The sequence below is a fragment of the Numida meleagris genome, chromosome Z, assembly GCF_002078875.1.
Source record: "Numida meleagris isolate 19003 breed g44 Domestic line chromosome Z, NumMel1.0, whole genome shotgun sequence".
In the NCBI taxonomy this organism is placed as follows: domain Eukaryota; kingdom Metazoa; phylum Chordata; class Aves; order Galliformes; family Numididae; genus Numida; species Numida meleagris.
Genome location: NC_034438.1, coordinates 13,494,247 through 13,519,950, shown reverse-complemented (window position 1 = coordinate 13,519,950; position 25,704 = coordinate 13,494,247). Strand labels below are relative to the sequence as shown.

The following is a 25,704-nucleotide window of genomic DNA, read 5'->3' as shown; positions in this document are numbered from 1 at the left end:
AAGATGACAAACTAGAAACAAGTGACTGACATGGGGATTTTGCCTGTCCATTTCCACAAATTCTGGGCTGATAATTCTCCCTCAAACACTATTTCTTATCCAAGCATTGTTTCTGGGAAAAAAAAGGGGGGGAGAGAAATATACTCTTTTGAAAAAGATACTATCTATCTGTTAACCTACAAAAGATGAGCTAAGAGCAAGATACAACGTAGTATATTTTCTTTGGTCAGACAGCTGTCATTGTTGTCATTGTTGGGCTCTCACTGAATTTATATTCACTAAATATAATCACTAAATGTGTGATGTGTGCAATACAGCTACGCTGATAAATTAACCTAGTGTTTGGTATATTTACAGAAAGGATTAGATTATCAGATATACTTAGGAAAGATTGCACTCTGAAGGCCCCAGATTAAAGAAGAAACTAACACAAAAAAAACCCACCCAGATCCCTTTACAAAGTCAAATCTTCATCAGCTGCTGGAACCCAGGAAGCCTTACTTGTACTTCTAATTAGCAATGTTAATTATTTATGTGCACTGAAATATATGCCAGTTTTTCTTTTAAATCTCCTTTCTGACATTTCTCTGTCAGGATGAGATTCCCATTTCATGTCAATTCTAAAACTCAACAGTCTCTATACAGTAAAACAAAATAAGTTCCATTATTGTGCATTTTTACAATCCACTTCCTCCAAGAGCCATTGAATTCCACTTAGCAATCCACTTAAAGTTGCAGCTACAGTGTCCTGCACCTGTAAAAATAATTTAAAAAATCTTACATACTACAGATAACAGGCAATGTAACGATATTTTAGCAGCACTCTATGTCTATCCTTAGAGTCAGAAATCTATCAAATCAAAATTTTTACCACTCACTTCCAGACCCCTTAGAACAAGTATCCTGAAAGCAAAATGCAAAACGAAAACATTTTTTACAGAATTAATTCTCAAACCCATTAGAAAATCCCAGCATTCTTGATATTCTGGTGAATTTTATTTCAATTGCTCCAATCACTACTCGAGAACATTTTATTTACTTTACAGATGAGAAGGTACTTGAAAATTCCTGTAAAAAATGTCAACACCTTTAGAATTCAAGGTGTATTATTGCTTCTCAGATTTTGTAATGTATTATAAAGTGCTTATTATAAATGGTACACTTAAAAGAAAAAGCTTCTAAAGATTTTTCTTAAAGAAAACAAAAGAAATAAATCTGGATTTCTTTTCCTGATCCTTTGGCTATACAACATTCTCAAAAACAAGTCATACGTAACTGAGCCATAATGATAAATACTACACTTGGCAAGCATGAAAGAATGGGTCCAGCACCTCAGGTAAAAGAAAAAATTGATTTGTCAAGAACTCAAGCTTCAATACGACAACCAGTTCTGTTCAATGTTTTTTATCAGTGATTTAGACACAGAAGTGGAATGCATTCTCAGTAAGTTTGCTGCAATACTGGGAGGTGCTTTGACTCTCTGGAGGCCTTGAAAAGAGATACAGTTATCTTGAACCACTGAACAATAAGCAACAGCATGAAGTTCAACAGAGAAAAATGCAGGGCACTGTACTTGGGCGAGAGCAATGCCAGACACAGGCACAGATAGGAGATAAGTGGCTGGAGAGCAGCTCAGCATGAAGGGATCTGGGTGTGCTGGTGACAGCAGTTCAACATGAGCCAGCAGTGTGCCTGGACAGCCAAATGGGCAAACCACATTGTTGGGGGCACTGAACACAGCACAGCCAGCCAGAAGTGATTCTCCTGCTTTAGTGTTGGTGTGGCCTCACCTTGAATATTGTGTGCAGTTCTGAACTCCACAAAATAGAAAGGATGTTAAGGTACTTCAGTATGACAGGGGAGACAACAGAGCTGGTGACAGGGCTAGAGGGCATGTCCTGTGAGAAGTTACTTAGCACACCTAGAGGTTGTCCAGTCTGGAGAAGAGGAGGCCAAGAGGTGACCTCACTGCTGTCTACAACTTCCTGAGGAGGGGAAGTGGAGAGGGAGGTGCTGGTCTCTGCTTCTCAGATGACAGGATGGGAAGGGCACAAATCTGTGCCAGGATGGGTATTAGGAAATGTTTATTCACACTGACAGTGGTCAAGCACTGGAACAGGCCTCTGGGAGAGGTGCCTGATGCCTTGTGCCTGTCAGTGTTTAAGAGGCATTTGGATAATGCCCTCAGTAATATGCTTTAACTTTTGGTTAGCCCTGAAGAGATCAGAAAGTTGGACTAGATGTTCTCTAAAAATTCCTTCCAACTAAACCAACCAAACTAGCTAAACTAAACTAGGCTATTCTATTCTCTCAATACATCATGCTGAACAAGTGATAATTAAGAGTCTCATGAAAAATGACAGAAAAATCCACCTTGTAGTTAAGGCTTTGGGTTGTGATTCAAGAAATTTAGATTTAAATTAATTGAATCTTCCTTACTCCCTTCAAGACCAGCACTTCACCCTTCTTTACCTTTTGGCTCCATCTAAAGCTTCTTGTGTGGACACCTGGCCAAACCACATACCACCTTTATGGTCAGCTCGGCTAATGTTTATCTTACAGGGCCAGATAAAATAAAATCTTCATTTAGGTGGAGTGCTTATATATTATTGTTGAAAGCTGTAAACTTTCCTACATAGGTACTACAGTACTACGATAATCTTACATTACATTTAAGCCATACAGAAACAGAAGATAAAGATTTAAAAGCAAGTACCATCCAGGGTCGAGGTAGCAGATTTAGTTGCAGCTGATGTGCCATAAAAACACAAGGAATCCTTTCCACACCAAAATGAGAGACACAAGACAGAACTAGCAGAGGTCTGTTTGGAGGTCCAAGGGCTGGATCAATCATAGCCAAAATATGAGCCAGTTCCTCCTCACGATCGTGCTCTAGGAAACAATTTTTTAATAAATACATGAGTATTAAATATAAATGGTCTCCTTGAAATTTACATATATATATCAATTTTCAATTGTTTTTGATTTTATTTATGTATATATTAATTTTCAAATATATAAGGTCTCAGTGTTGAGGAAACACAGGAGTGGAAGAGACACAGGCGAATTATCTAGTTCTGCTTCTCTCAAGGCTAGATCATCCGTCTTTATGTCATACTTAGCTGTTATTTAAAGATCTCTATAAATTCTATATGCAGCTTAATCAAGTCCTTAACATCACAGTGTTTTCCAAGTACCTCACAGAGTCCAAGACTACAACAAGCCATTGAGAAATACTGATACACTATACAGCCTGCAGCCTCAGTATATCTCCTCATATTTTTTAACCTCTTATTTCCTGAATTAACCCTTTTCATCCATTTAAAGCTGATGTATGTAAAGACAATTAACATGATACTTGTTTGGACTGTTCTTATTATATGACTGTCCTGATCTGGGCTAATTCCATCTTATACCGCAGTCTTTCTGCTGAAGGCTCTGTTTCCCGGCTGTTCCACCCCTACTATAATTCCAGGCTTTCCTCCTTCCTAACCTCCAAGGTTTTTTGTTTTATTTTTGTTTAGTTTATATATATTTATATATTTAAATTCAAATAATTTACCAGATCTAGCTTAAATAACAGCCTTGCCAGTGTTAGTTATAACCAAATCAAGGGGACATAACCCCTCATGGGAAAATAACGGAGAGTATTTAGGATAGGCCACCTCTGGGTAAGACATGAAGAAAGAGTACTAATGAAGTAGAGTTTGAAGAAATCAGAACATGGATTTTGATGTATTTCATTCTTTTCACAGATCTTTATGACATTCCAACAACCCACAAAATACCATTCACAAAATATGAATTAAAAAAAAGAGAGAAATTCCTTACTTTTATGAGCTTCTGCATTAGCAACATAAATGAATCCATCAGCTACTTCGCACACCTTTTTAACTTGAGCTATTACATTGTACTGCACAGCTTGCTGATTCCCTACAATGCTGTTCTCTTGGTAGAACATCTTATTCACAACAGCAGCTTGCTCTTCTCTTGCTCTCTTCCTTTCCACACTGCAAAATATTAAAATATTTCAGTAGTCAGGTTAATTAAGTAGAGGATGCTAAAACAAAATCTAGGCAGTATAGTAGAGTGGCAGGAAAGCAGTCTAAGCCAGCAGAAGTTTCATTCCCCACTCATTTTTTCTACTGTCTGTTTTCAGATGGTAAGCAATTTGCAAGATGCATAAAATACAAACTAGGATATGTTTATAGTCTTTTAAGGTATCAAGAGGGACAGGAGCACCTGTTATACATTACAAATATGTATGATAAATATATAAGCTTGGGAAAATAAAGTTTATTATATCCATATGAAAATTTAGAAGTTGAAGAAGGGAAGAGAGAGTGAAGATATGTACTGAAGTTTCAGTTTATAAGGAGTATCCATTCATGTGAATAAAGACAAAAATCACATCACACACACACAAAAAAAACAACAGGAAAAGTATGAAATAACTGAGAAATAGTGTTTTTTTGTGGAGAACAAATCTTACCTGGTGGTTGAGTACAATGTCACAATGTTGAATTTTTGATTGCTATTCAACTGAAAACTGACTCCTGATCCAATTCCTACATGGAAAAAAAAAAAAGCAAAAAAGACTACAAACACTTGGGCACTGAATACAACTAAGTTATAGGTTGAAAAATCCAGTGGTGCAGTAAAATGGATATATCCAAACATGCTGCTGTTAGGGGTAGCATGTACATTATTTCATGCTGAAATTTTACACCATCTCTGAATTGGCCACACAGACTGTTACTTTAACTAACATAAGAAGCATTAAAAGAAAACAATGAGGCATTTCTACATGTTTAATATTTAGGCTAGAACCTAGAAAACTAAGTCAGAGAGGAGTTAGTATTGTGTCTATCACACTAAACTAGCACAGAAAAGTTGCTGGACAATTTACAACAAATTGAATTGAAAAGGAGAGAAAAAAGATAACTAAGAAGTTATGTTTTCACACTGTATTTCATACCTCTTATAATGATAATGTAATCATTCCAATTGTGCTGTGTTTAAATAAAGGAAATAAAGTAATAAATTTTTGTCAGATTTGGAGATAAGTGAAATTACAGGTGTCAAAAACAAAGTTTTTAAACTTTGAAAAAATTCCTTTACATGGCCTTACAACTCCAAAGTTTACACTGTTTGACAGAGAAGGACTGAATCAGATACACAATCAGTCTTGAATTCCTGCATAAAAAACACAAGTGTATTTTTTAACCACTTAGTGCAAGTAAAGTCTAAAGGAAGATTTCTTTTACCACAACAATTTTGACATGGAATTTAGGATCAAATAGAAAAAAAAAGAACAAAATCTTGATCCCTTTGATTTTTAATTAAATCATGAAATTCACTGCAGCAACAATTTTATCCCAAACGTTTGTTGTATTTATCCTTTTGAATAAATACATACAGAGATATTTTTTTTTTACCAGTATGCTTTTGATTCTCAACAGGATCATTAAAAAAAAAATCTTTGTTTTTCCATTTCTCCCCTAATGCTTCTTGTTTTATCCATTTATAACATTGAAATTAAAACAATACAAAACAAACAATAACACCACCACCATCATTACCATGAATTTGTCTTTGAGGTAAGCCAGCCACTAGCAGGATTTCTGGGCATGTCATCATCTTTCGTACTAAGGAGTCATCCAGCTCTTCCAAACCCGGACCAAACATAGCAAAGCGAGGTTCTGACTGAGTGACCAGTGACTGCAAAAAGGAAGTCACAGCACCATACCGAGGGCGGCTTGATTTCAAACTTCTTCTGGTCTGAGGACAGCTTTTTTTATATCTGTGTTAAAATAGATGCAACTAGAAATTAATCACAAAATACAAAAGTGGTATTAATCAATAAACATTTATTTAGGTCTCACACTTCTCATGCTTTGTTACTGGTATAACTCAAGCATGGGGTGAAAATGCACAGGTGAAAGTCCTAAACTGATGATTACAGACATCACCATAAAGCAGGCAAAAGCATCAGTTCATCCAAATTCCAAACACTTACTTTTTAAACCTTTAATATAAATCTTATTTTTTACTTCCCCCCCCCCCCCAAAAAAGCAAAATTAGAAACTCGTCCACCAACACTGCACATGCAGTGCTGTAAAGACAACAGGATGCATGCAGGCCTGGGCAGCCTGATCTAGTGGGTGGCAACTCTGCCCACTACAGGGAGTTGAAGCTAGATGGTCTTAGAGGTCCCTTCCAACTCAAGCCATTCTACGAGACAGTGGAAACCAGTGACAGGTGGTTTCAAATATATGATGTTCCTAAGTATGCAGACCTAAAGACATTTAAAGCCAACGTTCAAAATCAGAGATACGTTTTACTTCACATTCAGAGTACCTCTTTCCCAGCTGAAAAGTGAGGATGTAGGGGACAAAGACTGTACAGTCTTACTGCACTTCTTTGTGAAGCAAGAGTTTCATGAAATCATCTTGGTAAAAATATAACTTCAAATGAAAAACTTTTACTGCAAAGTAATGAAGGGCACTGAAGCTTAAAAAGACACAATGGAATAATCTGCTTGTCACAGAGTTTTTTGTTCAGTCATCCAAACATAGAGGTTTCTGTAGTTTTAAACTATACTACTTCTAATCACAGACTTTATCTACTGGCCAGTAACCATCATAACTAAAACACTACTACTTGTTATTCTGTGCACTCTCAACATTTACTTTGTTTTTCCCTAAGACTTGAAAATAAAATACAAAATGCCTAAGAATCTAGAATGGCTTGGGTTGGAAGGGACCTCGAGGACCAACCAGTTCCAACCCTGCTGCCATAGTAAGGATCACCACCCACTAGATCAGGTTGCACAGGGCCCCATGTAACCAGGCCTTGAACACCTGCAGGGATGGGGCATCTGCAGCTTCTCTGTGCAACCAGTGCCTGTGCCTTATCACCCTCTAATCTAAACCTCCCCTCTTTTGGATTAAAACCTTTCCTTCTTGTCCTATTGCTGTCAAACCACTTGAAAAGTTGGTATCCCTCTTGTTGTAAGCTCCCTTCAAGTGCTGAAATGCCACAACAAGGTCTCCCCAGAGCCTTCTCTTCTCCAAGCTGAACAAGCCCAGCTCCCTCAGCCTTTGTTCACAGGAGAGGTGCTCTAGCCCTCCAGTCATCTTCCCAGCCCTCCACTGGACTTGCTCCAACAGCCCCACATCTTTCTTGTGCTTTTGTGCGGGGGGACAGTCATCTCCCTCTCCCTGCTGGCCACCCCTCTTTTGATGCAGCCCAGAAATCTGTTGGCCTACCAGGCTGCAGGTGCACAGCGATAGACCACGTTCAGCTTTCCATCCACCAGAACCCTGAAGACCTTCTCCACAGGGGTGCTCTCAGTGAGTTCCTTTTCCAGTTTGTGGAGAAACACATACCTGGGATTGCCCTAACCAAAATGCAGTACCATGCACTTGGCTTCTTTGAACCTCATTAGGTTCTTGTGGTCCCACTTTCCAAGCTTGTTCAGGTCCCTCTGGATGGCATCCCTCCCTTCTGTTGTACCAACTGCACCACTCAGCTTTGTGTCATCATCAAACTTGCTAAGGGTACACTCAGTCCTGATGTCTATGTCACTGATAAAGACGTTGAAGAGCACTGGTCCCAAGATGGACCCATGGGGGACAGCACTTGTCACCAGCCTTCACTGCCACTGACCACAGCACTCTGGCTGTGACCTTCCGAACAATTCCTTATCCACAGAGTAGTTCAATCTATGGCCTGGAGAGACCCATCTCTCTCTAATTCAGAGATAAGGAATAATAATTCAATTTGTTGTATTTCAAACACTTTTTCATACTTTTATTAAAACAAGAAATTAATTTTCATTCTACTGAAGAACATTTTCATCAACATCACCAGCATTTGCAGCTTCTCCAGTGCATGTTTTCCTGTGGCATAGTAGATACAGAGTTTAAAAAAACCTCTGCTTTCTTAAAGCACCTTACATTCCTGCTGAATTCCAAACTGAAAGACCTGACCAAACCGTCACACAACAGGAAATTAGATTTCCAAAACAGGCAGTGGGTTTAAGAACTATCAACATTTATTCAGCATCATCTTACAGCACAATCTGTCTACTGTAAATGCAAAACCTGTCTGTGGGCTGCTGTACACAGCTTGTAAGTTGCATCAGAGAATACAGAAATACTTACGCTGCCATGTAATCATACAGGGCTTCATCGCTGACTTCTGAAAAGGCTTTATTAAACACTTCTGCAGCTGGGAGAGACTTCCAATCAACAGATGTCCAAAACGGGAGATCCCGCAGGAGAAAATTCCTCCACAGCAGGGGGTCCTGCACAGCCACCCTCCAGTAACAACTCGTGCATCCCAAGCGGCACAAGTCTTGGGGCGAGAGGAAGGACATGATGTACAGCTGCACGTCGATCTGAAAACAACCACAGCATGGGGTTAGCGCTCCGGGAGCCCAACAAACCCAGGGGGTGCCGAGGGAGAATGGGACACAGTGCCGCGCATCGCGGTGGGTTATCCCTGCTGCCCGATGCGGAAGGCCTAGGGACTGCGGAGTCCTTCCCGACCGTAGCGAGGAATTCGGGTTAGTCACCGCACGCCGCGCCGTTACGCGGTCTCACGCAGTGCCGAAGGGAGAGTCTCACTCACCGGCAGCGCCTGCAGGGCGCTCACTTCCTCCGCTTCCTCCCCGCCGCCGTCCGCGGGGCCCGGTTCGGCGGCTGCCGCGCCTCGCTCCCGGCTGCCCCACGCCCAGCGCTCCCGCAGCCCGCGCAGGCGGCCGAGCATCGCCTCCAGCCCGCCGCGCTCCGCCGCCCCGCCAGCCGCCATACCGCCGCGCTCCGCTACCATTTGCACCGCGGCCGGAGGCGGCGCCCGGCCCGGCCTGCCCTGCCCGGGACGGAGAGGAGGACACGCCGCCGAGGCCAGCGTGGAGTTTGCGACGTCAGCAGCGCCCCTGTGGAACGTCACCTGCGGTTCGGTGGATTTATTGAACGGCCACGCGTCCCAGGAGCACTACGCACAGCACTCCGGACCGCCGTTCCGCGCGTTCTTTGAACTCATGCTTTAATGCAATTGAGTGTACATTTTGTACGAGCAGGCAGGCACCGAGGCATAGCAGGTCCCAGCCTGGTGCAGACTGGCTTCCTATGAGTGCTCATCACACAGCAAGCAGCTTCCAACAGTGACAAATCTAGGTGTGGGTTTTCCTGAGGTAACATAACATTTGGTTTGCACTTGTTGTGTTCCATCCTTGGTCTTTTAAAGGCCCCTCACACATAGCAACATACTTTGTTAACATGGTTTTGCCCAGTTCTCGGAAATCCACCAGTGCACCCTGTGATCTGCAGCCCAGGCCACTGCTAGACACCAGGTCCATCATCTTGAGGCTCTCCTGCTTTCCCTCTCCGCAGTGTTTCAGTCCCCAGAAGCACATTTCTCCACAGTACATCATGGCCAGTAAGTGAGTGTCACTAAATATACCTGCAAAACACAATTTAGATCAGGTATTTCATTCTTCCCTTGTGAACAAATACAGTTTGTTACTTTTAACTTTTCTTAGTAACACAGCAAAAAATGTTGACGTAGGCAATGTAAGCCTCTTCAAGAGGTAGACTAAAGCACTCATTTCTACTATTAGATGACTGAAGCTACCCAGAAGAGAATCTGCATCAAGGTCTTGCTCATTACTTCACCCATTTCATAACACTCAAGTATTTAAGTTGGGCAAATAAATACCTGCTAATTGTGTTTGCCTCTTTATCCCAGAGAATTTCAGTATTTCTTTAAGACTGGTATGGTGATGTATATTCATACTAGAATACTTATGTGCTTTCCAGAATTTAAGTCCAATAAGAATATGCTATTTGAGCATTACCTTAACTCATTTTAAGCAGTAGCAGCTTTAGTACTTGAATAGAAAGCTATGTAAGAAGGCCTACAATCACTCAAAGAAAAAAAAAAAACTAGTAAATAAATCTACAAAATCACTTACTGAACTTGCTCAATCAGCGTGGAGTTGTAGTGGAACAAGTCCGTTTTCTGATGAAATTAAGCAAGAACATGTCCCAAGTCCCCTAAAGCATTCATTTCACAGGATCAGAGTAGTGGCAGTTTTAGTGTTGGCATTTTGCCCTCAGCACCAGCTATGTAACTTCTGAAATCCCCTCCTGCTGTATCACCCTACCTGCATCACACTGATGTAGCCTCAGATGCCCATGTAAAGGCACTATAATAATGTAACATACAAAAAAAAAATACAGTGGATAGAGAGTTTCCCAACTCCAACCCATTTGGCATACACTTTCTATCTGTGTGACATCTTTAATTCATCATATCGGTGTTTTGTTCCAGATCGAAACAGGAAGATCAGCAATGGGAATATTTAGTGCCTTCTGTGGTCAGATTTTTTTCTTACAGCATTTGTCAGCTGACAACTGAATGGTTATAAATCACAAATGCTATGCAAAAACACAAATAGCCTCAGTTCATTTTCCTCCAGTGCACTCAAAAAAACAGCAAAAAAGAATGTTACCACCTCCTGAAATCCATGACTCAGAAAGAAGTGTGGGGGGGAACACTACTGCCTACTTCTCTCTCACATCTGTTTTTTTTTGCTGCTATTGTTCTAAAAACTGACAGTTTCTGAATGCAAATGAAATTAAAAAAACACAATAAGGATTTCATAAAGTGGAGAGGTTACTGGTGTGTGTTGTATTATTATGTATTTATTTTTTTTACCTTCACTGAGTAGTCTAGCTGTGTCTTTATCTTGAAGTGAGACATCTCCATCTAATTGAAGAGGGCATCTAAAGCTAAGCATCTTCATCAGGTAATGAACTCCATCATTAAGACACTGAATACAGTTTAAAAGGATAGGAAAAAAATAGATAAATTCTTATTAATTTAATGATAGCCACAAATACTTCCAGATATGAATTTCCCCAAATCTTATTTAAAAGGGAGAAAAAAGATGTTTTTTAAAAGAGAAGTCATGCTTTCAACTGTATTTACAGGCAGTCATATACTCAGAGCACTTCTCAAAACCTCCTTTACCTTTTTAAATAAAACAATGTTTGCTCGCAGCCATTCACTCCTTTCTTTTGCTGTATGACAATACATGTAAAGCAGGGCTCCTTTTCTCCAGTAAAGACATTCTACCAAATCTGTAGTAAGGATGTTGATGGCCTGAAATAAAATCCAGCAAACTGTGATAAGCCAAAAAATAAACCATCTGAACTATCATACATACACTCACACATGCATACATATTAAACTTGCAACTTCGAAGGCTGTGCTTAACAACAGTGCTCAGAGTTACAAGTCCAACAGTTGGCATTTATGTTGCCAAAAGTCTCTGGAATCAGGAAACGTTAGTAAGAAAAATTCTGGGCATGCAACAAGTTACTTGAAAAATTATTTTGAGGAATCAATATTTAAGTACAGCTAAAGTGATTTTTTTTTTCCTCCAGTGATCTTAGATTTTGCCCAACACAAATACAAGTGCTACTGCCCTAAATCAGATTTTTTTAAGTAATAGTTAATTCTCTGGATGAATAATGTTAGTACTCACTTCTTCATTTATGCTGCATTCCCTCACTAAGTCTTCTGGGTCTGAAAGAATACAAATAAGTTCTTTAACTTTTTGAAAGGAAGATTCCCCTGCAAAATCTTCATCCACAAGCTGGCTTTCCTCAAAATAGGTAATGTCTAAGACAGCCTATGGAAACAAGAAGATGCACACTGTAAAAATACCACCAGCAAAATTATCAGATGGTGGTGTGCAGTAACATGCTCACTTGTTACAGTTTATAAAGGATTGCAATTTTAAAGTAATTCTTTATTTAAAAAATAACAAGTTGAAGGTATTACAAGGTAGTTGACACAACCCTTTGTAAGTCCTAGAGTAACAGCATACTTAATACCAACTACTCACCTCCTAATCCAAATAAAACCAGACTTGTGTTTTATGTATGTCCTGTAATTACCACACAAGCTCAGTGGCAGGGATCGGTTTCCGCTGTACCCTACCCTCCCCCATACTCCAAACGGCAGCCTTCCTTAAGGCAGGGCTCTACAAGCTCTGAACGTACTACCTGTGTGTAAAGCTGTAGAAGTGTGGAAGGATGTGCTTTCTCTTTCCCTTCTTTACAGAGGTCCTTTAGTTTCTCCAGAGCAGCAGAGCCCTTTGCTAAGAAGATACCTGAAGGAAGAACACAGCGCTCCCTTAGTGCCGACAAGCACGAGGGCCCTGTGCACCGCCCCTTCTCACTTGGTGTGGGTCAGCCCTTGTGACACATGCAGAGGCAGCTGAACAACACAGCTCTTACACGGGCACTGCGCTGCCAGCCCTTCCGCGACCGACCCGAGGGCCTCCCTGGGTACAGCGCGATGCCCCGCAGCGATGCCCACACGTCGCGCGGGCAGAGCGGCCGCCTCGATAGTACACAAGGGCAGACTTCAGCCTCACCACCTGCTCCACGGACCAGCTTCAGCGTTCCGCGGACCCGGGGGCACTGGTTTAGCGCCAGGCCCTGACTCTCTTTTTGTAGGGGGGAAAACGGTGCCCTCAGCGGCTCGCCAGGGCCGACGGAAGGGGCCCCCCTCTCCACTCCGTACAGCCGCCCCTCACCATCGCCGCCCGCTCCCCTCTGGGCCGCCAGCCGCCGGCCCAGTGCCTCCAGCCGCGACCGCAGAGCGGACATCACACTCCCCGCCTCGGCCATTCCCCGCCGCCTGCGCACGTCACCGCGCCCGGCACCGCGAGACGCGACGCCTATAGGACGCCACCATAGGCACGGCCGTAGCGCCGTACGCACGCGCACTAGAGCCGGCGGACCGCGCCCTCTCTCGGGGGCTGTGGGGAACGGAGCCGCAGGGTGGCGCTACACCCCTTCCCTCCCTCGCGTGCCGGTAGCGGACGTTACGTACGTTATGGGGGCGGTACTGTGCTGTGCGCGCGGAGGTGTCGCAGTGTGGGACTGTGTCAGTCCCTTTTCAGTTCTGGCTGCTTAGTCTCCGCTTTCCTGTCCAAGTTAAAAAGCTCACCTCGTAGCCTCTAGACATGGGCGGCTGCCGTGTTAGGAAGAAAAAGTAGTCCTATTTCCCCTGACCAAAGCTTGGTAACTGGTATTTATTATTTTGAATAAGAACAGCAATGGTGTGTTTCTGCACGTTGTTTCTCTAGCTCTCTCGCCTCACCTGTCTGGAAAAAAACTGTGTGTCAGTGTCCATTTGTGTCATGCATTGTGACTTGGCACGCTGTTGTGGATTTGGTTAGCCCACGCATTTCGAGAGTGACTGAGGACATTTTCCTCTTCTGCCTGGCAGTCTCCTTCCAAACGACGTGGTGCTCATGCTGATAGTTCTTATCTCCCGCTGATGTCCTTCCAAAGCCTGGCTGCAAGTCACCGCTGTGTCTGTAATCAGGGGACAGCTGTTTGTATACAGACGCAGATGCTTTTGCTGTTGCCTGTGTTATATGCCATACGTAAGTGCTGTCAAACAGATCAAATAAAGCAAAAGTAAAACCAAAAGGCAAAACATTTCTAGAACTCTCTTAGTGCTTTTGTATGTACTGTTTACTCCTGCACAGTCCACGTCCAAATACATGTTTTCATCTAAAGAACAGCTACCTCAATACTGAAAGTTTTAAGCTAAATAACTGCATTAGAGGAGATAGGGCTTCATGTTTTAAATGAAGCGCAATAGCTTCCACACTGTCAGTTTGGGGACCGAGAAATGGCTATGTGTTGGCAAGTTACCTTCTGGTTCCTCAGATGTGCTTCTTGCTTAGTCCTGCCTGTAATTCTCATTTCAACCTGCAGCTATGGTTTATTTTACTCTCTTATTGGCTTTCTTTACAAGTTGGCAAGCGAGCCTTTAATAGGGAAGGAAATATCGTCTAATCTTTCAAGATGTCTCTTTTGGAGAAGTAAACAAACAAAACTAAAATTGTTGTGTGTTGACTTAATTGATAAGGAAGTAGTGTTGTTCCTCTGCCTGTACTCAGGCACTGCAGCTTATTTTAGATGTATCTGTTCCAAAACTAAAGGTGTATGCTTTTGTCCAGATACTGTTATCCATTGTTTCTTTAAATATGCAGTGGAATCTGGTTTTGACCATTCTTACCAGGGATGTGTTAATGTTAATAACAACCTATTAAAATAGAAACTGCTGCAAAATTGAGAGAAGGAAAAAAGCCTTCTCCAAGTTTCATTCCCTCTGGCAGGAGACCCCCACGCAGTGTGTAGAACCTCATAGAGCTACTGTGCTAGTGTTCCCCACACACCTTGCAGAGCACTTTGTTCAGAAGAGTGATAAAAGATCAGATGTCTGATTGAGAGAACAATTATCTCAATTTGCTTTATGTTTTGGTTTTGCCTAGAATTTGTTTTAGATAAAAGCCCTGACAAATGCTGACAATTATTGAAGACAATGTCCTGATTTGGGGTTTGCTACTCCCCCTTGTTTTCAGAGTTGGAAAATTGTAAAATTGAGTTTCTCTGAGTTTTCCACAAAGAAATTTGCATCCTGTATTTCATTTTTTTTCTCTGTGTTCAAGAAAAATATTATTTCTAGGTGGCTCCTAACATAAGTCTTATTGAAGCAAAAAGCATTTTCTCTATAGAGTTGTTTTAGGGAGTAGTTATAGTATAGTAAAACAGTCTCAGCTAAACATGTTTATGTGGTATTTGTGGTAATTTGCTGCCTAGTGCTTCCTAATTTTGAAGCTATTGTTACTAATAAGATGTTGGCTATTTTAAAATGGGCTCTGTTCTTACACTGGTGGAAGCACAACAGGAGAAGCTTCACAGTATGTAAACAGTTGTGGCTGATGCAGGAGAGAGAGCTGTTACTACTTCATCCTTCAGAGCCAATAGTAAGGCATTGTCACAACTATTCTTTTGTCATCTGCAGCTTATATATAAAAATGTATATGTGTTTATATGCACATGTACACATACACAGTATGAATGTACACGGGTGGAGTACATATATTAACATGTGTTTTTGCACAGTATTTGTGCAAAATTATCTGAAAATAATGCTTGGTATTTATTTCCAGAGAAACTACAACAGATACAAAGAGCACGATGACAGTATTTGATAGAGCAAATATTCTGCTACAAAACACTATTTTTCAAAACATTCACCAACATTAGCTATGCATTTTCACCAGTAATGAGCAGGTGCCTGCATGTGACCTTCTGTTGCTGTTGCCAGTACTGAAACCCACCACCCACTACCTCACTTTGTGACATTTACTGTTTGGTCTCCATAAACATTCAGCAGCCATTGGTGAATGTCATTTTCTGCGTGGAGGAATCCAGTGACACAGCTTTGCTTCACCTGCATTTCTGTATGTCAGATGCCATTCTGTCAGATGGCTCCTCTGCTGCCATGTGTTGCACAGCAACAAAATGTAATGGAATATTTGTGGAAAGGTTCAACTGTACCAACATTCACCTGCATAATGACACAGGAGGCATTACTTTCAGAGCAGCCTTCGTGCAGAAGTAATAACTATAATGATCATTTCTCATCATAGTTATCATTTATCATGTCCTTTTGAAATTTGTTTGTAAATGTGTATGCTGCTGGAGAAACAGACTGGTTATAACCTGGTTACCAGTAAGGAATTATTTTTGTACTGAGGTTTCCTGTCAATATAGGCTAACTATCCTGATAAACATAACTAGGAAACTGGGTGAGCCTGAAATCTTTGAATATTTGAAAACTGAATATATTAGAACAACTATGGTCTTGAATGTGTGAAATTTACCTTGCTTTTGAAATGGTGACCTCTTTTATTTCTGGAAGCTAAAGAGGTCACCATTTCAAAAGCAAGGTAAATAGACATAGACATAAGTATGTGGTTCCTCTGCATACTTAGTATTACCCCAAGAGGAACTGGAAAACCATGTAGGTAAGAAAATACTTGCTTTACTTTAAAAGTACAGAAATGTCTAGGTAAACCAACTTTGCACAGCAATGAATTTTACACTTTTATCATTACGAGCAGTCTCAAGAACTTCGAATTTTTCGAGGCTGTGCAAATTTTCTTGAGCTATGGCACATAAATGAGGTGATAAAGAAGTCATATAGATTTTTGGTTAAAATATGTGTACTTTGATTGTATATTTCAATAGTACCTAGTGATGGAGGTACCATTGAATTACTGATGGTCTGTTTTGGTCAAAAACTGATTCTTCATCAAAAGATACCAGACATTATCCCTTATCCAGCAATTCTTAACAGTTTAAAAGTCCACGGTCAAAATTCGGCTTTGAAATGAACAGCAAATATGTTAAGGATATTAAAACAGATATACTGATTTCAGTTCAGAGCAGCATGCTTTAAGTCCTGTAGTATCTGGAAAAGTTTATAATGCAGTAGTTGGTAAGTATCTTAGAATGACAGTAAATTACTATTATTTCCATGACTAGTTGGCATTCATGTGCCTCTCTAGAATTAATATATTTCAGATCCTTTGAAATGAGTATCAAATTTTCCTATGAATAATACGTGAACCTCAAATTTTTGTAGGTTATTTGCTAGCCATCTCTGATTTAAATATAATAATAATAATAACTGAGAAAAATATGAGTTGATTTAGTAAAGACTGGATAGGGTATGAGATTCTAATAGATTTAGAAATTGTGTTTGGTTTCTGATGAATTACTGAAGTTTGGTGTATGTTTGTAAAGGGGTAGGTAGGAATGGCAAATTTTCATGAGCAAATAAATGAGAAATGACCCACCTTTGGGCATTTGTTTGTTTGTTTATTTACCTCAGGTAAAAGGATTACGGACTTCTAAAATGTGCAAAATCATAATGACCTAAATTAGAAGCAGATACAGTTTCACTGTTTGTTAGTATGAATTCAAGATTTAATCAGAATTTGTGTGTGCGGTGGGTATTAGGCTAGTTTATTTGTCTTATAAAGGACACTCTTCTGGTAAATTGTACCTCTAGTAATTGATATGGGTTTAAATAATTAAAGGTTTGCTCAAAATATGTTACTTTAGTTCAATCTTGGATCGTTTTGCACCACTTGATGAACTTTAGTGAGCCAAGAAGTGAATGGATGTATCAGCTTCTCAATCTGCTTTTTAGCTCACCTAGACAGAACTGCCTTGGTAAAGGCTGTATTGTTGCAGTCAGTCTTAGATGTCAGAATTCCAGCACTGTTAGCTGAAGGTGTATAAATTTTGCTTATGTAAATAGTTGAGAGAAACTGATTTTATGAAAGTGTATTATATGCATAGAATATTTGATCCTTTGCATGTCTTTCATCCCTGTATTTGAAGAAAATAGTTCTACTCTTTAAAATAAGCAAAAATATTTTGCATTACGCACAGAAACTATTATGCGTATTTATAGTATGTGAGCTTCATGACTTTGCTGTATCTAATAATATCTGTAAGAAAGATGGTCAGTATCACAGTTTCACTTTTCAAATGCCTTTCCGAATAACAGAGAGACGTGCTCTTGCTTATTAGAATTACAGCATAAGGTGTGCAAAACTGAAATTTAATCTGAACAATGCTAAGAAAATACTTATCAAAGATTTCCTTCATATTTGTGAAATTAAGTTCTATGACAATGATTTCTGGTTTCAGTGTCACAGTGTCACTGTGTCATGTCATTGATTAAGAAAGTACTAAATTAAGTCAGTCAACTTAGTAAGGCTATGTATTCGTTCTAAAATACATTCAAGTCAGCACATTTGATATTTATATTTATGATGCCAAATGTGAAATCAGGTACTTTGTTCAACAGATGTGAAATATATTAATTGTGGAGAGGCACATGAACGCTAACTATTTATAAGCACTGTACGTGACTATATTTTTATTTCTCTAAACTTGCATGACTGTTCTCTGTTTTACTTGCTTCTGGTATGTTCATATTTTTCATAGTGGTTTGATGAAATAAAAACCATCTACATTGTTATAACATGGTCACCTGCATGTGGGACAGCATGGTACCTGACTGGCATTTACATAAATTCAGAAAATATAAGATAATTTAGCAGTGATTATTGGTTATTAGGAGGTGGCATGTGCTGAATTTTGAAGTTGGAACTGCTTTTCTAAAATCATCTTCCTGGAAACAGGGTATATTAGAGCCTGATCAAATAGTGATGGCTTCTTGCTGCTGGAGAGTTTAAGTAGCTTTTTAAACAGCAAATGTGAAGTGTACAATAATCTATAATGCAGTGAAACAGTTTACTTGCAATAGGCAAGGAAACCTGGATTTTTCTATTTTATGGTTAATGATCAAAGAACTGTGTATATTGTGAACAGCTTTGTCATTCTTCTGCCTGGCACATTTAATTTATGGGTTCCTGGAGGTGCTGGTTTGGGAGAACTTGCTTATAGTAAACATCACCTCAGTCTCCAAATGTTACAGATTACTGTGTTCGCATTAGTGTATTATTTCAGTTAGTGTATTATTACAGTTGACTTTTAGCTAAGACAGAAATAATGTCATTTGATTTTAAAAAAGACTTTTGTCCTTAACTGCATGTTCCCACGACTTAATTGTATTCATTTCAGAGTTGCAAAATGGTTTGGTGTATGAGGTTGGCTTGTTTATCTGGCTGAATACTGCCTTTTTTTTTTCTTTCCTGCAGACTGAGTACCTCCCTGATCTAGGTGGCTATAAGCTGCATGACAACCTAGATGATCTTCCCCCAGTTTGAAACAGTAACTTCTTGAGACTGTAATGTGTAACTTACCTTAGAGAACTTTCACCTCACTTATAGAGAGGATTTTTGCACCATAAAGGGTTTTATGTTGTTAATTTCCTTGGATCAAAGCAAATTAATTCTACTAAGAGGGATTTTGTATTAATCGGTGTGGCAGTATAATAGCTGAGAGCCAAGTGAATTAGTTGGCAGTTTTTTGGGAATCTGAGACACTTCTTGCCATTCTTGTAGTAATTAGTTTCAATGCAATCTATCAGATTACAATGGTTACCTAAATATCTCTGTACTAAATTTGCTGCAGATGTAGCTCCTAACTGAGGCCTGCTAGTTTTAAGTGAGGATGGCCATTGTTGCTGGAGGAATATAAATGTCAAACTGTGTGCCCTGTTTGAGAGTTAAGTGGGACAGAATAGGACATCTCTACAGTGCTCAGTCTATTCTGGGATTTAACTGGGCATGTTTCATGGTACTGATGTCAATCTAAAATGGCTGTCTTTTCTAAAGCTGCACAAAGCTCCCAGGACAGAGTGGGGAAGTCTGAGAACTGTTAGAATATGGTTTCAAACTGGTCCCTAAAAAAAAAAAAATCTGGATCTCTGAAGAGCTGTTTGGTGAAATTGTGAACAAGAGGCCCAAGAGCTTCACAACAAAAAGATATATGCTGATAAATGCAGGGAACTCACCTGCTATGTAGGCTTAACAGCCATCTAGCTCCTTTTAAGTGTGCATTTGTAGAGCCAGATCTAAAATGAGACTGTTGTATTTTACCAAAATCAATCTAAGACTAACCAGGTCTTCTAAAAATTGGATGAGTGAATGGAATGGTTTTTCTTCTTTTTAAATCACCTTATAAAGAATATAATAAAAATATATCTTATGTGAAAGTTTAGTTACCTGCATATGTAATTCTTCTGTTCATGTGATTGAAACTGAGAAATGAAATGTAAAACGAAATCACTGTTGTATTTTCCTAACATACGTATAGGGTTTAGATCATGCTTCCAGTTGAGAATACCGACCCAGCTATTGATGGACTGGCCCACTGCTGAAGGAAGTTCTGAACTCAAGACAGTTGTTACTCCAGCAGCTGAACTGAGCAACGCAATTTAGGTAAGAATTGACTGGCACCTGGTTTTGTTAGCGCATGCAGGGAACTGGCTCCCTAGAGACTGGATGATCAAATAATTACATGGATTTGTATTGCATGTGTGGATTTGCATGCCAAACTCTTGTCACCAAGAACCGGTGCTGTCCAGATTAAGCACCACACCCATGAAATGGATGGCAAAGTCCAAGTTTCACCTGTAACTCATTACTTCTTTGAAACTTGCAGACTAGGCTCGTGCTTTTCTTCATTTCCAGCTTCAATATCTGTCCTATAGGCTCATTGTGCAGCACTAGCTGCAGTGAATTATGGGATGTATGATTTGTTTACTGCATGCAATTCCTGCAGAAGTGGCTCCGTGTTATCATGTTAATGTTTTGTATTTCTTTCTGTCAGTTACATACCAAATACAAGGACAAAGATTTCTTCACTACTAGTTTTTTAAAGGCTGCCTGGGCCCTGGATTAAAACAAGCTGTGTTTGCTGATGAGGTTTGTTTGAACATACCCCATGTAATGTTGCATTGCAGAATCTGGAAAAGCCTGTTACAGTAGTGCTAACCAACATGAACTGACATGCAGTGTGACAGATGCTCAGGATTCCTGTTTCCAGTTTGTTTCTGCAGCCCCTTATGTTATGTTTATGTTTAATCTTCAACAAGGATATATTGTAAAATAACCTTACTCTTGCAGAAAAAAAAGGAATCCTGACAAAAACAAAGAGCAAGAGATTAGTAACATTTACTGAATTGGAATTTAAACCAGCCTCCAATATAGAAACATACATCACCTCCGCAGCTGATGTTTGCAAATATCTGCTGAATGGGCATTTTTTCCCCCCTCATTCCTTCAAAAAACGAAAGCTAAATCACTTATCTCTGCTGTCTGTCATAGTGGAAAGTTATTGCACTTAACTAATCTAGACAGCGTTGATAACAGTTACTAAATAAGTGTTATTAAAACATGAATAGAGGTGCCAAGGATCATGTTGAATAAAATAATTTTACGATCTTTTTTTAAAATCAAAATTAGCTAATCTAATTTTAAGTACTGTACAATTACACTTTATAAATACTCTGGTTTTGAATGAAATCTAGCATCTGCAGTAGTCAGAGAGTTCAAAATTTTCTATTTTATTAGATTAGATTTATTCTATTAACTACCCAACAGTACAGCATGGAACTGTGGTAGGGGAGGGTCAGGTCTGGGACTGAGAAAATATTCTTCACTAGAGAGTGTTTGGGCACTGGAACAGACTCCCCAGGGCAGTGGTCATGGCCCCAAGCTGCTGTGGTTCAAGGAGAGTTTGGATAATGCTCTCAGTCATATGGTTTGGATTTTGGATGGTCCTGTGCAGGGCTGGGAGTTAGACTCAATCTTTGTGAGTCCCTTCCAACTCGGGATATTCTGTGATCCTGGGACATGATGCATGACATAGACACTCTACTGTTCTGTATCAGAAAGTAAGGAATCCTGCCCAAAATGTGAGCGTTACAATGGAAAGTGGAGTAGTATGAAACAAACAAACAAAAAAAGCCTACAGATTGGGGCTTGGTTTTTTTAGGTGAGCTCTTATATTCTACTAAGTTACTCGTAATAAAAATATTTATTGGCTTTCCATGGGCTGCTCTAGAAGTTATTCAGGGATAAAGAACTGCTCTTGCCAAACAGTTGTTGATTCTTCTTTATTATGTGGCTTCAGGATCCCTTCATACTCTAATATCCCTTTTGATCCTAGGCTTTGGTCCCTCAAGAGAAATTGTTACCAGCCAGCTGGCAGAAGAAGTCCTCATAAATATTCATCAGAAATCTTGATGCTGTGATTCTCTCATTTGCTTTAATTTCTGTAAATCTCTAGAATGTGGCTTTTTGGTTTTCCAGCTGAATTTTGCCATTGGTATTTATGCTATGTTATGTTATGTATGAACTTTTATTTGCTAACTCCCTGCTGATTTTTAATGTTAGTTTTCACTAAATCTGAAAATACCCATTTTTCTTGGTAAAGAATGTTTTTTCTTTGTGAAAACTTCTTTTCACCTGAACTGTGTGAATAAGTTGAACATTTATGTTCACGTGGTTTACTAATGTATTCAGTTGTTCATGCATTGCCCTTCTGTCTGCCTTTAGGTAAATATGTTTCCCGTAAACGCTATGAGAGGATCTTAAAGTTTTGGAATGGTATTGCACAGGATCTTGTAATTATTTTCTTATTATCTAGGTCACTTTAAGTAAATGCTACAATATTTGTGTAGAAATGAGGTTGTTTGTCTCAGTTCTGGTTCTTCCCCCTGTGCAGACAAATGAAACATAAAATAGCTGGCCTATTTGCTAACTCTCTGATAGTTTTTGCTTGACTTCAAGAAATAGATTTTCACTGTATTGTAGTGCTGACTTTTTCTTAATATAACTTGGCAGTAGAGTAAGTAAGCTAGTGGTGTAACATACATGATGATCAACCTGTGCAAGTTCCAAAACACCCACTGACTCTTGGCACAAGGGACTCAAAACTCTCCAACGATTAATTTCTAAACGTAAATATGAAAAATGTTTGACTTGCATGCTACTTCAGTGAACAAAATAAGATTGAATTTTAAATTTCCTTTATCATTTTGGAGACTTTCATATTGACTGCTCAGTTGTACTCTGTTGTGTGAGGACCTCCAACAAATTAAGACAAAATAGGTCTACCATTCTTTGTAATCTACTTCAGAATACATTAGTTTACCTGCTCATTCTGTTATGTTTAGGATTTATCTAAACTAAAATAAGATGCTTGTAGTCTAAACCAAGTAGCCATTGCACAAGTTTTGTTTTCTGCTACTTAAATAATTTTGATTTTACATAATCGATAGCACCTCATAAGGTAAAGTTATATCCCCCTAATTTCCTAGTTTATAAACTAACTTATATAGGCCAAATTATCAGCTTTGCACAACAGCTGTTTCAAGGAAGTATTAGTACTCATGCACTTGTACCTACTGTATGCTGTTAGCCTCCTTCTTCCAGCCTACAAATAAGAACTCTCCTGGAATCCCAAGTGGTCCAAAACCCATATAAAATAAATGGTTGCTGAGCATGTAACAAAAGTGAACAGTTTGGCAAGTTTGTGAATGCTGTTGGTTTAAAGTAAGATATGTACTGAAATGAATAGAACAAACTTTTTAGATGATCATGGTCTGAAATGCTTAGAAAGAAAATACCATGAGAGGAAAAGTGACTTAAGAGATTTACTCATCTATATGAAATTTAGGTAGAACCAAGGATCAAAAATGCAGTCCTGTAAAACTTTCCTCAGACCTACCTGTCTAGCTAAACCCAGTGAGCCTGGGGAAGGGGAAGAACATTACTGACATAGAGCCCAACATGGACACCTCGCTGCTGGCTGCAAGGTTTGTGTGTTAGGTGAGCTGTAGCCCTATCAGTGTCGCTGAGCATGCATAGGAAGCACGTGCAGTCTTGTGATGTGTCTGGGGCCAGTGCCACACAGCTGGCTGCATGCTGCTGTTGGAACTCACAGGCCAGCACCTGCAAGGATGGACCAGCACTGACCAAAATGAGATGGATGTGCACAAACACTTCTGAGGGAGACTAGAAGCACTCTCTTAGAAGCTTAGCTTCTTTGTTGTAAATTACCCTGCCATAATTGTGTTCATATGGCACAAGCTGAGTACAGCAAGGCTGGTGGCTGGACATACCCTGCAAACAAGAACAGCAATGTGATATGCAAGGAATGTGACAATGTAATGTGTATGTTTTGGGGAGATTTCTCTTTTCCTGCATGTACACTGCTTCTTGCATTTTCCTGTGAATCTTTGTTCCATTTGGCATCTTATAATATGAACCGTACACTTGGGGGTATTTTTAGAAGGTGTAAATAATGGTGAAGGCATGCTTTGAATTTTCCTCCTAGCAGAAACAGAAGTGCCGGCTCTAAAATGTTCACATCATGTGACTGCTTAAACAAGTATACATCTATTCTAGTAACATTTTCCACCCAAACACAGCATCTAACTGCCTAGTAAGAGACCATGTGCTGCTTGGGACTGGCTAACCTTGAGGGCTCTGCATCTGGAACTTAACCATTCAAAGCCCACATCCCTAAGTTTAATGTTCATGGTTTCCATTATCGATCGGGAGTTGAAAGGACAGAATTTTAGGTGTTAGGTCCCGTTCTCTGGTTGTGTAAGAAAAGATGGATCTACAAATAAACTTAGCACACCTTCTGTCACATCTGAAATCCTGAAAGAAAACTTTACAAGGATATGATTGTTGGCAGAAGTTGTCTTGCAGTACAGTGGTGCATCACCAGTAAAGCAGAGAACAAACACTTCACCACGGTGACGATCTGTAACATTACTTAGTATTCCTCGTTGGTCCATGCACGTTTGCCGTCAGTCCGACTATTTTTAAGAACCGAACTGCTGACCGCGTTTTTTTTTTTCAGCGCGCGTGGCGCAGGCTCGGGGAGCTGGGGAGCTGGGCTGCGAGTAGGCTCGGGGACACCGGGCAGGGCCGTGACGCTGCTCGCTGCCGCCGAGGGCCGAGCCCCGGGGGACGCCCAGGTTCCGGGGGCTGCCCCCATCGCCCGCAGCCGGCGCCAGGCGCTGGGCAGCGGCGGCGCGGCTGGATTGCTCGCCGCGACGGGTCGCCCCTCGCCGGCTCCTTGAGGCCACGGTCCCCCGCCGCGCCACCGCCTCTCCGCCAGCCCCGCCTCAGGGGCAGCCGACGTCAGTGAGCGTCGGAGCCGAGCCCCTCACCCTCCTTCGGCACATGTGACCCGGCGCCGCCGTCGTCAGCGCGCTCGGACCCCCTCGCCAGCCGCTGGACAGCTGCTGCCGCCTCCTACTCAGCTCTGCCCGTGACCCCTCCGCTCCTTCTCCGAGAGCCGCGCAGCGCGAAGATGGCGGCGTACAAATTCCTGCTGCCGCCGCTCGGCCGCCGCATCCTCCTTCCCGCCGCGCGGGCGTGGAGCGCTGAGGTAAAGCACGGCGAAGCGGGCTCGTCCCGCGGCGGGGCGGCCGTGACCTTGGCGGCATCCCCGCGGCGAGGCGAGGGGCCGGGGGCCACTTGCCGCCCACCGCCTCGAGGGGCGGTCTCGCCCCTGCGCGTCAGCGAAGGGATGCTTTTCAATGTTTTTTAGTTATGTATATTTTTGCCATTACTAGGATGCTTCCGGCCCTAGGGAGCCGGGCGGGGCGGCAGGACTGGTAGCGGGATGCGGGGCGGTGACCTTGGGCCGGGCTGCTGGTTCGGTTCTCTTGCTGCCCGGCCGCAGGACGAGGCTTTGCGTCCCGGCGCTCCCTGCCCGGGCAGCGTTCCCCACGGGCTGCAGGTGCAGGGCTGCGGTGCCAGGTGCAGGTGCCGGAGCGTGGCCCTCCGCTGCCGCGCGGCTCGCCCCTGCGTACCGGGGGAAGGCTCCGCCAAACCTCACCGCTCTGGTGCTTTCCAGCCTGTGTGGAACCGGGGCTAATTAATTCTTCTTCCCAGGTGGCTGTACCCATGGCTTTTCTTAGTGTTACTGTGCTTTAGTTGAAAAACCTAGTTAACTCACTTTCTGGTGCTCATAGTTGCTCCACATCATGTTTTTATGAACAAATGATCGTCTTTTTTAGTCTTTATTGTGCTTATACTGCTTTTTTGTAAATTTTGCTTTTCTCTTTCTCTCTCTCTTCTGCAAAGCTTCCTTCCTTTCAGTTGACCGTTCTAGTAGCTCCTCTGTTCCCAGTTGTGCTAGTTTTGACTCGGATAGAGTTTTCCATAGTATCTGGCTGATGTGGTGCTGTGTGTTGGACTTAGGGTGAGAATACAGTTGATCACACCCTGATGTGTTAGCTGTTGCTGAGCAGTGCTTATACAGAGCCAAGGACATTTCAGCTTCTCGCACTGCCCTGCCAGCA

General features: G+C 41.2%; 3 protein-coding genes across 4 annotated transcripts in view; 1 reads left to right on the top strand and 2 right to left on the bottom strand.

Moving 5' to 3' along the window:
• On the bottom strand, positions 492 to 8,862 carry FBXO4 (F-box protein 4). Its single transcript, XM_021379498.1, has 7 exons — positions 8,638 to 8,862; positions 8,169 to 8,404; positions 5,583 to 5,803; positions 4,493 to 4,568; positions 3,832 to 4,010; positions 2,717 to 2,892; positions 492 to 754 (listed from the first exon to the last, which is right to left on the bottom strand). The coding sequence occupies exons 1-7, from the start codon at positions 8,836 to 8,838 to the stop codon at positions 665 to 667; spliced, it is 1,179 nt and encodes a 392-aa protein (XP_021235173.1). The 5' UTR covers positions 8,839 to 8,862; the 3' UTR covers positions 492 to 664.
• CZH5orf51 (chromosome Z C5orf51 homolog) lies at positions 9,038 to 12,910 on the bottom strand (the record flags this gene model as incomplete). Its single annotated transcript, XM_021380567.1, is given in 7 exon segments — positions 9,038 to 9,471; positions 10,729 to 10,843; positions 11,044 to 11,175; positions 11,561 to 11,707; positions 12,084 to 12,190; positions 12,620 to 12,817; positions 12,820 to 12,910. Coding segments are annotated over 7 exon segments (1,080 nt in total), but the record flags the coding sequence as incomplete, so codon positions are not given.
• OXCT1 (3-oxoacid CoA-transferase 1) overlaps positions 24,392 to 25,704 on the top strand; it is a 96,551-nt gene continuing 95,238 nt past the window's right edge. Inside the window, exon 1 of one of the 2 annotated variants that reach the window (XM_021379496.1) lies at positions 24,392 to 24,785. In XM_021379496.1, coding sequence (XP_021235171.1) covers positions 24,708 to 24,785 — 78 coding nt within the window. In that variant the 5' untranslated portion in view covers positions 24,392 to 24,707. The remainder of the gene's footprint in view (positions 24,786 to 25,704) is intronic. The other variant, XM_021379497.1, reaches the window with a different exon arrangement.